Genomic DNA, 13,408 nt, shown 5'->3' with positions numbered 1-13,408 from the left:
TGCGATGCAGGTTTCACCCTGTTTTCGCCTGGTGCCCTGACTGGCGGTCGCCTCGGCGCATACCAGCTCGGGGACACCTCGGCGCCTAGTAGTCAGTCGGGGATGCCCGGGAAACCTGTATCGGCAGGTTCCTCTCGGCGCCCTGGTCTGAGTTCCACTGAGCTGCCGATCACCTCGACGCTCCTAGGTCTACCCGTGTACACCAGGGGAACCCTGCATTGCCAGGCTACTCCCTTGTGTCTCGGGCTGTAGATCGGGCTTCGGCCCCGGTACGGAGCAGATCCCCGGAGCTGTTAGCTCAGGTCTTGGCCTGATGTCTATCGATGCCCTGGCCAAGAGGCCGTTGAGTGTGACGGAGCTACCGATCACCTCGACGCGCCGAGGTCTACCCGTGTACACCAGGGGAGCCCTGCATTGTCAGGCTACTCCCATGTCTTTCGGGATCGGGGTTCGAACTCGAACCGCCGACCCGAGCACTTACGTATATATATATATATATATATATATATGTATATGTGTATGTATGGGTATTTATATAGCGCTATAGGCTATGTTTGACTATATGCTCAGTGCGCTTTTGGAGAGTACTTGGGGAAACCTGATTTATCAGGCTACTCCTACGTGTCTCGGGATCGGGGTTCGGTCTAGAACCGCTGAACTTCGGCTCCGCAGATACTCTGAACCCCGTGGGTAGCACCGACCCAGGCTTCGGCACTGGTAGGGCGCAGATTCCCGGCGCCGGTAGTTCAGGTCTCGGCCTTATGTCTATCGACGTCTTGACCAAGATGCTATCGAGTGTGCCGGGTGTGTCAGTCACCTCGACGCTCCGAGTTCTGTCTGAGTGCTTGTGAAACCTTGATTTGTCAGGCTTCTCACATGTGCTTCGGAACCGGGGTTCAGGCTCGTACAGTGGACAAGTCGATTTGAGCTTCGGCTCATTTCGCTACTTTGAACTTACCACTGAGTAGGTTCGTCCCTGAGGCAAGTGCGAGATAGAATCGCGGCTGTGTTGCCTCAGGTGTTGTCCACGTCGAATACCCGAACCGTTGGAGTTCGCCTCCCGGAGGGAAGCCTGCTTCCAGCAAGGCATCCGGGACAAGGCCTCACACTCTCCCGTTAGTCTGCCGTTCTTTCCCCTTCACAGCTCAACGCTGTATGCTCCACTCGGCGCATCTCTCAGCTCTGCTGAGGGAGCTGGTGGAAAGGGGAGAGAGCGCTGGTGGTATTTTTTCGTCGGCGACTCTGGGCGGCATCTGACGGGGGTCAACTCTCATCTGGCTAGGGACTGCATTGGAGCTGTGCCAGCCAAATGATGAGTGCCGTTATGGGCCTATGACACCCGGGACTGTTTCGAGGAATACGGAAGTCTGTCGAGCTTCTCGTTAATTCCTCAGGTGCCCAGGCACCGGCAAACGTTAAGTTGCCGACTGCTGGGGTTTACTGTATTCTGCCGCAAACCCGGTCGGAGCGACACACTCCAGTGTCGGCTTCCCGGGAGACGGCGAAAATACTTCGTGCCGAGATCCAGTCTCTTCTGGGCAAGGCAACCAGCGTGGTGGTTTCCAATGGTCAGGAAAATGTGGGGTTTGACTCCATTTATTTCATCGTTGCCATTAAGAACGGAATGTTCAGACCCATTCTCATCTGAGAGCTGAACAAGTTAATAGAGGTACTGTCCTTCAAGATGGAGACACCGCGCTCGGTGATCTCATCTGTCGACAGGGGATTGGCGCACGTCAATCGACCTCGAGGTCGCGTACCTCCTTGTTCCATTGCACCTTGATTTCAAGATTTACCTTCGGTTCTTGTTTGACGGGACGTGCTACCAATTTTCTTGTGCTCCCCTTAGGCTACATTACGGCGCCAAGGGTGTTCACCAAATTGAGGTTTATTACAGCTCAGATAGCCAGATCACAGTGCCGGTGTTGTCACCCGTACCTAGGCGACTGGCTCATCGTGGTTTTAGAATAACTATTGAGTCTGGGGACCTCACGATCAGTGTTGGTCAACCTCACGCAGTCAGATGGACAGACGTCAGGCGTCTCTCCTCGGATTCACTGGGTGGCTTGGCCTCTGTCGGGTATAACGCCCAGACACGCGGAATTCCTGCAATCGTTGCAGACACAATTCTGGCTTCGAGGCGGGATTCGACACCCGTTCAGTGTGTTGATAGGTGGAGCGCGCTGGTGTGCAGATAGGGGGATTTCATAATCCCTGTTCTGCGGATTTAGTTCGGATATTGGATTACTATAACCTCGTTTTGGTTGAGAGCCTTATGACCTCCACCATTCCCGGGTACTCCACGTTTCACACCTCGTTCGATGGTGCTCTGCCTAGGCAGCATCCTCTCGTACATCGCTTCATAGCTGGCATGAACAGGGTTCGACCGCCTGGGCGGCGACCCAGCTCACCTTAAAATTGCCACTTATTCTCAATTGGCTGTCTGGCCCTGATTTTTCAAGTATATCGTCTCTCTCACTTCACTTGTTGACGTGGAAGACGACTTTACTTGTTGTGGTGAGCTCTGGTAGAAGGGTCGGGTACATCCTTGGGATTCCCACTGACCCAACACTGACAGTATTTTATACTGATCATGTCCGTATTCGCCTCCCGGATACCTACCACTCTCAGTGCGATATTGCTTTCCACGTGACTGCTCATATCGCACTTCCACCCCTTACCCAGCCTTCCACACCGGGGACCAATCTTGCGATCGCTCACCCGTGACTGTAACGAACGAACGAAAGGGATCCGTACTGGTACCCATGTGTTCTGTCTGGTGGCGGGAAGACTGGGGAGTCTGCTAGCAAGCAAACTTTATCTCGTTGGCTTGTTTCCGTAATTGTTCGGTTACAATGATAATGTTTACCTCCTCCCGAGGGGTTGAAGGCAGACTGGGTAGGGCAGATGCCGCTTTGTTGGCAATACACAGCGGCACTGCTCAATGAAGAGATCGGTTCTGTCGCTCTTTGGAGCCGGCAGAACACCTTCATTTGCCATTACCAACTTGACACGCATTCTAAGGATCGTGCTGGGTTCGGTCTTTCGTTTCTCTCCAGTGGAGAGTGTCCTGCCACCCTGACCAAGTTAGTAACTGGTCATTGGTATCGGTTCTGTGTTCGATGTCGATATATTTCATATCACTACATCGTATTAGCCTTACCATCCTTTCGGGTTGGGTCCGGTTTGGGTGTACATACGTCCCTTACGTCCTCTCCAAGAAGGCGGGGTCCGTTTTGAACGCTTTAACCTGTCATATGCTTTTAACCCTTCTTGCGACAGAATTGGGTACAAACCCCCCAAGGGGCACTGTTTGGTATGCCTCTCTTCGAGTCGCATGTCACGTGACCAGGTTAGTGTAATGGTGAGCCAACACATGTTCGGCTACGCTTTTCGCTATTCAGGGGATTTTTGTATGCTTACAGTTTTTTCCCTCTTCCCGAGACTTCGGTATTTGGGAGTCTGTGTTAATCAGCTTTGTGGGATGGTGGTCTACACTTACCCTCCTCACGCCGAGAGTGTTTGGTGGGGGTGTTCTATCCTGTTTTTCGTTCGTTCGATTTCCTCAGAAAGTTTTTAGCGAGGCTAATAATTTCTCTGGGTTTTATCGAGGTCCCGGCAAGCCCTCTTCCAAACAGGAAGGGTGCATTCGAGCATTAGTTTGCAGTACTTATTAGCTTGACTCCTGGGTTATTGGCTTTTTAGCGTTTAATTTTTTTACGCTTTCCCTACCCTTCTACCTCTCGCCACGCTTCTCTGGCTGGGGCTATATTAGGGTTGGGAGTTGTTTCGGAATGTCGCCATACATTCCTTTCCATTGTAATGGTTGGGGGTGGGGTTTTATGTCATAATTGATTTGAGCCAATTGACATATAAGCTTGGGCTCTCTAGTTCACGCCCCCGTCTGATTGGCATCAGCGGTCAGGTGGCTCGGTAAGTGTTTTTTCTATTTCCGTATCGGTTGTAGATTTCACTCCACCACGGGTTTAGTTGTTGCCAGACAGAATGCCACTCACATCTCAAATATCTTTGGGAGTCTGTCATATGCTTATATGTACCCCAAGGAGGACTTCTTCTGAAAAAGAATTATACAAACCTGGAGAGGTTATGAATTCTTTGAAGAAAGTCCTCCTTGGGGTACGGCCACCCGCCTCCCCTCATTGTGTCTGACACGTTCAGCATGAAAAGTGAGGTACGAGGTAGACGGCGAGAGTTACCTGCTCTTGGCTGTAGGGGGTCAGGTGGGGCCCTGTAGGGGTGGTCTCACAAGACAAAAACAAGTTTTTTGTTTTGTAAATATTTTATTAAAAAATATAGTTACAACTGTCGTAGGATTTAAAATGGACATTTAAATGCTTATATGTACCCCAAGGAGGACTTTCTTCAAAGAATTCATAACCTCTACAGGTTTGTATAAATTTAGGTTGGATAGTCAGAGTTAGTTCATAGATATATAAATATTGCTGTGTTTTATACAGCAAGGACATCGTTTACATCACAGGTTCGGTTCGTTGTTTTATGTCACACTCAGCAATGTTCCAGCTATATGGCGGCGGTCTGTAAATATTCGAGTCTGGACCAGACGAAATAGTGATCAACAGCATGAGCATCAATCTACGCAATTGGAATAGGATGACATGTCAGCCAAGTCAGCTTAACAAGCTTGGGTTACAGAAAAACAATTTGAATCGGATCTTCACAGGTTTATATCACAGAGCTTGTCCAGCTGGTCACATAATAATAATCAGCTGACTGTGTGTTATATGTCACCCTGTAACCATAGCAACTGAGTGTACATTTCATTTCCTTGTGTTTCAGATGGGTCACATGATCTGGTAGGAGAAGTCTGTCCGACTCGTCACAATCAAATAACAATGTCAAGATTCCCACAAGGGTAAGCAATGTGTGCATACTGGGTAGTTCTGTAACAACACACAGCAATTCATCACATCTCACTGACTGGGAAAGGCAACTGGTTCAATGTTCCAGTAACCCACTGATCTATGACAGAATGTCCTGTTGTATTATGTTGTTGTCACCATTGTTGTTTCACATGTACATGTACATATAAGGGTGTTCATTAAAGATTTCCCCATACCCACTTCCGACAGACTTAGACAAACAAGACTTGGAACAGTTATTAGTCTTTCCCTACATCGGTAGCACCAAGAGTTATACACTTTCCCCATCGATTTATGCAACTCTGGAGGCCTTGGTTGTAAAAGTCAGTGGGTTGAACCTCAGGCCACAACTTCACTTCCGAAAATGACTTGGTTGGAAACAGGTGAAAGTCAGATGATAGGGTGTGTGTGGAAGGCTTTCATAGCCACAAGAGGGCGCTTCTTTCTGGGCAATATGCAAGTTGTGGACTGGGGTATTGTCTTGCAGGAGACGGACTCCTCTGGTCAGCATGCCGCTCCTTTTGAGTTTGATAGCTTCTCGCAATTTACACCGACCCTACACAGACCCTACATTTATCTTGACATTTTGGGCTAACTGTCATCAGTTATACGTCTGTCTTCCGAACTGGCAGCCTCCACTTGCTGGATGGTGTCTTCATCAATGGCAGAAAGGGGGCGCCCAGGAATGGGAGCACTTTCAACAGATGTCCAGCCACACTTGAACTGGCAATGCCAGTGTTTTACAACATCATATGATGGGTCATCCTCCCCATACGTTTCTTTCATTTCATCAAAGGTCTCTTTTGGCATGCGACCTTTCAATTATAAAAACATGATCACTGCTTGACTGGCTCCATAGTTACACCTTACTCCAATCTAACACTTGTACAAGAGGAAGCAGTGTGAGTTCCATGCTGCACATTATCATGTGACCTATAGCTTCATGTAACACTACACAGGCCAAGTTTCAGCCAGATATGAAGAAATCTTTAGTAAATGCCCCTCGTATATAGCTATGTGTTTCCCAGCTACAGATAGCTTTCTTTGATGAATGAGTAAGATTAAACTTGTGTTTATAAACAATGTGATCCTCAAATAAAGAAAAGAAGTTGACATCAATAAACTCTTGTCTGTATGTGTATCATGTGTAACATACGTTATATTTGAGACGATACTTTCTCAGTAAAGTACAGATTTGAGTACTTGGGGGTTGAGGTATATGCCGGATTCGAACCCCCACTTTCAGTGTGAGGCACACCAGCACCAGCACACAAAGTCAGCAGTCCGACTGGCTCAGCATCAGTGGCTTCCGCAAAAACTTACTGTATGCTCTGTTGATGTGACGTCCTGAATGTGTTCTTAAATAATAGACACCTATTAATGTTTATGTTTTGATAAGTAATACAAATCTACACGGTTAAATGATCCTACACAAACTTCCAGAGTGTGGCTGTTCAGCTGGTATGTTCCACAGGTTCAGTGAAACAGTCAAACCTAGTGAGCACACTCCGACATCTTTGTTCTGATTAGAGCTGTGACGATATATCGTAATATCGATAATCGTGATACTTTATCCAACGATCGTATCGTGATATGTATCGTTGACCTTTAAATTGTTATTTTTTCTAGATATTGACAGTTATGTCAAAATTTACACTGTCACTTGCTATTAAAATAAGATTTTTTAAAGAACATAACTAAAGATAGCATATCGTGATATGCATCGAATCGAATCGTATAGTTCCAAGATATCGCGATACATATCGTATCGTGAAATTTCTGTATCATCCCACCTCTAGTTCCGATGTCTGTAGAACACTTACTGGAACAACCAGGGGATGTAACTTTGTGAAGGAAAATGGCTTTTGGCAGATATGTCCAATATATGTATCCACTGCTTACAGGTACCTCTAATGTGCTGTTGTTGATGTGAACTTGAATAGAACAGAGTAGCACAACTTAGAGACAATACTGGAGTTTCAGGATGTCTTTTTCAGAGCTCCGAGCCAGGGCATGATGAGGTCACCGCCAGAGTTCAAGAAAGTGGAGATAACTCCGGGTACACAAGAGGAGGTGTTTGTGTCACACATCACAGACCCAGAGCACTTCTGTGTCCAGCTGGCCAGGTGGAGTGGCGACCTTGACCACCTGATGGATGACCTTCACAATGAGTACAGCCGTCTAGAAGGCAGTGCCGGCACCATGGGGCAGCCTGTCCTTGGCAGTGCGTGTGTGGCCCAGTTCAGTGAAGATGAGGGATGGTACCGAGCTGTCATAACAGGTATGGGTACAGGAGGGATGGGGAGCCTGTGGTACATGGGAGGTATACTGAATTCTTACCCGGATCTCCACTGGTCGACAAGATATGTAACTAGTGGCTGAAAAGAAATACTTCAGTCGTTTGTCTCCAATTCAGAAAGGATACACAGTTTTCCCTGTGCATTGACAATTCTAATATGCATTGAAATATTTTCAAGGAATGTCCAGCCATCTAGTTCTTCAAAACATGTTGATGATAAATATACTGGTGAAGTTATACCTGTTTCTCACATTTATTAATATGTTGTATTTTCATCTTACAGGTATTCTGAAAAGTGGAATGGTGGAAGTGCGTTTCATCGACTATGGCAACTCTGAGTGCATGTCAGCCGAGAAGGTGAAGGTCATCCAGCCAGCCTACCTGGCCCTTCAACCAATGGCTGTCTGCTGTGGACTGACTGGTGTGACCTGCACACAGGGCTACTGGCCACCCGAGTTCACGGCTCAGTTCGAGGATCTCGCCCTTGACCAGTCATTCACAGCCACATTCAGGGGAGTAAAACCAGAGAGAGGAATTCTTTCAGTAGAACTGGTTAGTCCTGCAGGGAAGAACATCAATATAGACTTTGGGGCAAGTACAAATACAACCTGCATAGAGGAAGCCTCACTAGGCAGCACGAGGAAGATACACATCGGCCAAGGTGACGCTGACATGAAGGTGACCTTGAACTCGCATGGGACTCCAGCTGCTGCCCCAGTTGGTGCAGGGGGAGCATCATCTCAAGTCAGTAGCAGCTTCCCAGTGAGCCCCCCAACTGTGGACCTGTCCTCCGGCCAGAATGAAGTTGTGGTGGTGTATGCCTACAGTCCAGGCAGGTTCTGGTGCCAGCTTGTAAACTGTACAGGGAGACTAGATCATCTGAGCACACAGCTCAACAGGGAGTACAACCAGCTGGGTCCTGCTGATGATCTTGGTGTTCAGACAGCTACAGTGGGAATGTTGTGTGCAGCCAGGTTCTCCGAGGACCTGCAGTGGTACAGAGGTGTGGTCCAGGCAGTGGACCAGGAGGAGATTGAGGTGTATTTCATAGACTATGGCAACACTGAGAAAATTCCTCTGAGTTCTGTGAAAGATCTAAAACCTACGTTTAGAAGTGAACCAGCTCAAGCTATCAAATGTATGTTGTCCAACTTAAAGAGCAGCTCTCAAGAGTGGAGTGATGCCTCAGCAGAGATGTTTGAATCACTCAGCCTGGACAAGCACCTGCTGGCTGCCCAAGATGGGAGGACAGTGGATGGAAGCGTTCCTGTGCGGTTAAAGGATCCAGTGAAGAGTTTTGACATTGCAGAGAAAATGGCCGAAGCCAGTCATGGGACTTTGATTAAAAGTAACATTCCAAGAGTGCCTGTGCATATATCTAAGCAACCAACTTTTCCTAGGCCTGATGTAACATTGACAAGTCGAGCTGAAGTGTTTGTTTCTTGGGTTGAAAATCCTGAAGTATTTTGGGTGCAGTTAAGCAGCAGCCAGCCACAGTTGGACGACCTCGTGGAGAAAGTGCAAGGAATTTACTCCACAGAGGCAACGCCCATCAGGAGCATCCTCCCTGGGATGGCAGTCGTAGCCCAATATTCTGAAGATGATGCATGGTACCGAGCGCTTGTCACCAAGATGAGAGGCAAGAAGGTGGATATCTTGTTTGTGGATTTCGGGAACAGTGACACTGTGAATGCAGACACCTTAAAGGAGGTGTCTCCTCACATCAGCAACACACCTATGCAAGCCATTCAGTGCAGTCTGAGTGGAGTCCGTCCGCTCACCTCCTCTTGGACTGAGGATACCAAAAGTGTCCTGGAGGATATTACAAAAGACGGAGCTGTGTGTACCTTCCTGTCTCAACAAAATGGATCCTACATGGTGAAACTGGAGGTGAACGGACACGATGTTGGGGCAGAAATAGTGTCTGCAGGAGTTGCCAAACAAGTTCAAGAGAGTGCCTCTGAAGTGCAGATGTCCTCTCAAGCCATTATGGAGTCACCGTCATCGGTCATGCTGAAATTTACTAACAGAGTGTCTCTGCATGTAGGACAGACTGAGACGGGGTTTGTGTCACACATTGATTCCCTCGACAGTTTCTGGTTCCAGCCGTCAAACAAGATGCCTGATTTGGACCGTCTGATGGAGGACCTTGAAGGCTTCTACTCTCAGGGCAATGGCATCCAGCTGCCAAACCCTCAGCCAGCAATGGCAGCAGTTGCCAAGTACAGCGAAGACTTGTCCTGGTACCGTGCTCAGGTGCAACGTGTCGACAAGAGTGGTGTCAGTGTTCTGTTTGTGGACTATGGTAATTCTGAGTTGGCAAGTCCTTGTAATGTTTGTGCAATTGGTTCCCAGTTCCTTACCCTGCCCATACAAGCCATACACTGTAAGCTGGACTTGACCTGTAGCTCAGGGCCGGAGGTGGTTGACACATTCCATGATCTTGTGACAGAAAGGGAAGTGCAGCTGGCCGTGACAGCCGTGGATGGAGATGCCCATGTAGTGGATGTGCTACTGTCTGGACAGTCCATTCCTGACACCCTGAAGAAAATGTTCCCCGCCTTACAGGTGTCTCCACCTAAATCTGTCGGACTCTCGGCAACTAGAAGACTGGACTACACGGCGCTTATTCGACCTACAGGAAAGACACAGCAAGTGTTTGTGTGCCTGGCAGAAAGTCCAAGCCAGTTCTATGTACATCTCTCTCACATTGACAGCGAACTACATGCAGTAATGGAAAAACTGACTGGCATCTATAGTGATGGGGCAAGCACACCTCTGGATCAACCTCAGTGTGGTCAGCCATGTTGTGCCCGGTACTCGGAGGATGGAGAGTGGTACAGAGGAAGGGTCATGTCTGTTCAGGGAGAAAATGTAACTATTCATTTTGTTGACTATGGCAATTCGGATGTTGTAAAGGGGGAAGATGTTAAGATGCTCTCTCCTAACATGCTCTCACCTGGACCCTATGCTCTCGAATGTGCTCTTGAACATGCTGACCCAGCGACAGGAGAGTGGACAGATGATGCTATTGCTTACTTTGAAACATTAACAGCAGAGAAAGAAATTACATGTGCCTTCAAGCAGGGCAAGGATGTTTCATTAATGGTCGATGGTGTTGACGTGCTTCAGAAGTTGCAGGAGAAAGGCTTCCTGAAAGTCGATATGAATGGACCAGAAAGTAGTGAGTTGTCTCTGATTTACAACTCACAGACCGTCCCCTCTCAACCTAATTCCGCCTACGTGACACATGTGGAGGAGAATGGGGTCTTCTATGTGCAGCTGTCATCTGCAGAGGACCTGGTAACTGAGCTGTCGGAGAGACTTCAGGAACTGTATAACTCTGACAACACGAGTCCACTGACCTCCATCATTAAGGGGATGCCATGTTGTGCTCGGTTCACGGCTGATGAAGCCTGGTACAGAGCTGTCATAGAAAGTGTACAGGGTGGAACCATAACTGTCAGATTTGTAGACTTTGGCAACTGTGATACCATAAGTAAAGAAAGTGTCAAATCTCTTGAAGTTGACTTCTTCACAGTTCCACCGCTAGCGTTTGAGTGCAGGTTGCAGGGCGTGGCAACATGGCAAGGCGACCAGAAGCAAAAGTTCTCTGAAGTCACTGATGACAAGGAGCTCACAGTTCGATTTATCACCAAAACGGCACCATACACAGTGGAGCTCAGCCATGGCTCTCAGAATGTCATGAAGCACCTGATGCCAGATCTGACCTCACCTCCCAGGAGGGCTGGCTTTTCCCCATCTCCACCCAGATCTGATCATGTATCTCCAAAGTCTTTTTCACTCCCTTCATCACATAACAGTCCCAAAATGATGCAGTCACCCAAGAAGTCATTTGGATCTCCTTCCTCCAATGTTCCTACTGAGAGAAAACCTTTTGGTTCGCCACCACAAAGGGAAGAGCCTCACAAACAAGCCAGATCATTCGGATCATCACCTTCAAGGCAGGAATCTTGGGGAAACCAGCGGAAATCATTCGGATCACCTCCGGAGAGGGCCACACCAACACTTGAAAAGATTCCTCTTGTGGAACAAGTCTATGGAACCCAAACTGTTCCAGGTGAACAAGTTCTCACATGCATCTCCCACGTGGATGGAAGTGATATATATCTTCAGCAGACCAAGGACTTAAACACAGTCCTCTCCTTTAGCAACAAGATTGAGAAGTTACCCACTAATACTGTGTCGCCTGCTGTAGGTGTTGCTTGTGGGGCTCTGTTCTCAGACGATGGCACATGGTACCGTGCACATGTTACACAGGTGGCAGGTGACAAAGTGTCTGTTGTGTTTGTAGATTTTGGAAACTCAGACATTGTTGCTCCAACAAAGTTAAAGCAGCTAAGTAGAGAGCTGTTAGGTGTGGCTCCCATGGCCTACTGTTGTCATCTTAATGGCATCAAAACTCTCACATCAGAACTCCAGAATGTGCTAGCAGAAGAAGCTGCTGCTGAGGAACTTAGTGCCAAGTTTGTTTCTGAGGAAATACCTTATACTGTTGTGATGAACACTCAAGGGGGGAAGGACCTGTCAGAAATCCTCGTCCCAACTCAGCCTCCAGCTCAGAAAGCCCCAAGTCAACTTCAGCCAGGAGTTGTGTCAAACATCTCCTCGGATGGAACTTTCTTTGTGCAACTTCTCAAGGATGAAGCAGACATGAGGACAATTGAAGAGGAGCTGAAATCAGTCTATGCAAAGGGGACAATTGATCAACTTGATATTCTACAGAATGGACGGCCATGTTGCGCCAGATTCCCAGGAGATAATACATGGCAGAGGGGAATGGTGAAGGAAATCGATGGAAGTAGTGTTCAAGTGGATTTCTTTGATCTTGGTGTTTCGAAGAAAGTAAACTCAGCCTATGTGCAGGCCATTCCTAGAAAGTTCATGCTTTGTGCTCCTTATGCATATCAATGTATTCTCAAAGATTTCACGAGCTGGACAGACGAGCAGAGGGACAAGTTTACCAGTATGACTAACGGGAAGACAATGAATGTCCAGTTTTTGTCACAGACTGCACCCTATAAAGTTGAGTTGACGAGAGAAGTGTGGGGCTTGAGCTGCTGGAGGAGAAACCAGCCCTGCAGAGAGAGCCAGTCACCTGTTCTACAGACGCCCTACCAGCACCTCCCTGTTACCCTGACCAAGATGTTAGTGGGACTTGCTCTGCCTTCCTATCATATATGGAAGAGGATGGGTCCTTCTACCTACAGTTGGCCAGGGAAGAGGAGAGCCTGACGGAGTTGACAGAAGCTCTACAGTCAGAATATTCAGAATCAGGTGGAGAGAGGATGTTCGGGCTTAAACCTGGCATGGTTTGCTGTGCTAAGTTCACTGAAGATAACCAGTGGTACAGGGCAGTCGTGGAGGCAGCAGCTGAGGAACAAGTCACAGTGCGCTTTGTAGATTATGGTAACACAGATGTTGCCACAATGGAGAGGCTGGCTGTGTTGACACCTAGCAACCTGTCAACCCACCCACTAGCTTATCACTGTACCTTGGAGGGGGTGGAGACATGGTCACAGTGTCTCATTGAGAAGTTTGATGGAGCTGTGAAGGAGAAGACGCTGGAGGTGAGGTTCAAGGCGTTGGCCCCGTTGTACAGAGTGGCGGTGAAGCTGGAGGATGTGGATGTGCTGCAGTTGCTGCAGGAGGAGATAGCAGGAGGCAGCCAACAGTAAGAGGAATACTTCTGTCAATATATATCCCCTGCTTTAAATTATACACAAACACAGCATTAGGCCATATACACACCCTGCTTTAATCTATACAAAAACACAGCATTAGTCAATGTACACCCCCTGCTTTAATCTATACAAAAACACAGCATCAGTCAATATAATGTATGGAAGTTACATCAGTGTGTCTCTCCATGTACAGTGGTGAGACAGGGTTAATGTATGGAAGTTACATCAGTGTGTCTCTCCATGTACAGTGGTGAGACAGGGTTAATGTATGGAAGTTACATCAGTGTGCAGGGGTTCAAAAATCCCATCGCCTCGACATCAGTGTGTACAGTGGGTGAGATCCATGTAAGTGGGACAAGTCAGTTTCCATTTGGGCAATCAAATAATGGTATCTTACTTGTCCGTGGGCTACTACTCCCTAGATAATAATTTCCACTTATGGTTTCAAACTGCAAATAAACTTGGATTTAATTTCATGTCTGCTCAAAATGTAGCTATTAAAT

At 47.7% G+C, this 13,408-nt stretch overlaps 1 protein-coding gene across 1 annotated transcript in view; it reads left to right on the top strand.

Moving 5' to 3' along the window:
* Positions 1–13,408, top strand: part of LOC124279911 — a 43,726-nt gene that overhangs the window by 12,321 nt on the left and 17,997 nt on the right. The window contains 4 exon segments of the mRNA XM_046715792.1: positions 4,819–4,894; positions 6,899–7,182; positions 7,484–12,387; positions 12,390–12,895. Coding sequence (XP_046571748.1) covers positions 4,875–4,894; positions 6,899–7,182; positions 7,484–12,387; positions 12,390–12,895 — 5,714 coding nt within the window. The 5' untranslated portion in view covers positions 4,819–4,874.

This window comes from Haliotis rubra, unplaced genomic scaffold, assembly GCF_003918875.1.
Source record: "Haliotis rubra isolate DU_JTF1 unplaced genomic scaffold, ASM391887v1 Scf258, whole genome shotgun sequence".
Classification (NCBI taxonomy): domain Eukaryota; kingdom Metazoa; phylum Mollusca; class Gastropoda; order Lepetellida; family Haliotidae; genus Haliotis; species Haliotis rubra.
The sequence above is the reverse complement of the archived record's forward strand: the minus strand, read 5'-3'. Positions and strand labels throughout refer to the sequence as shown.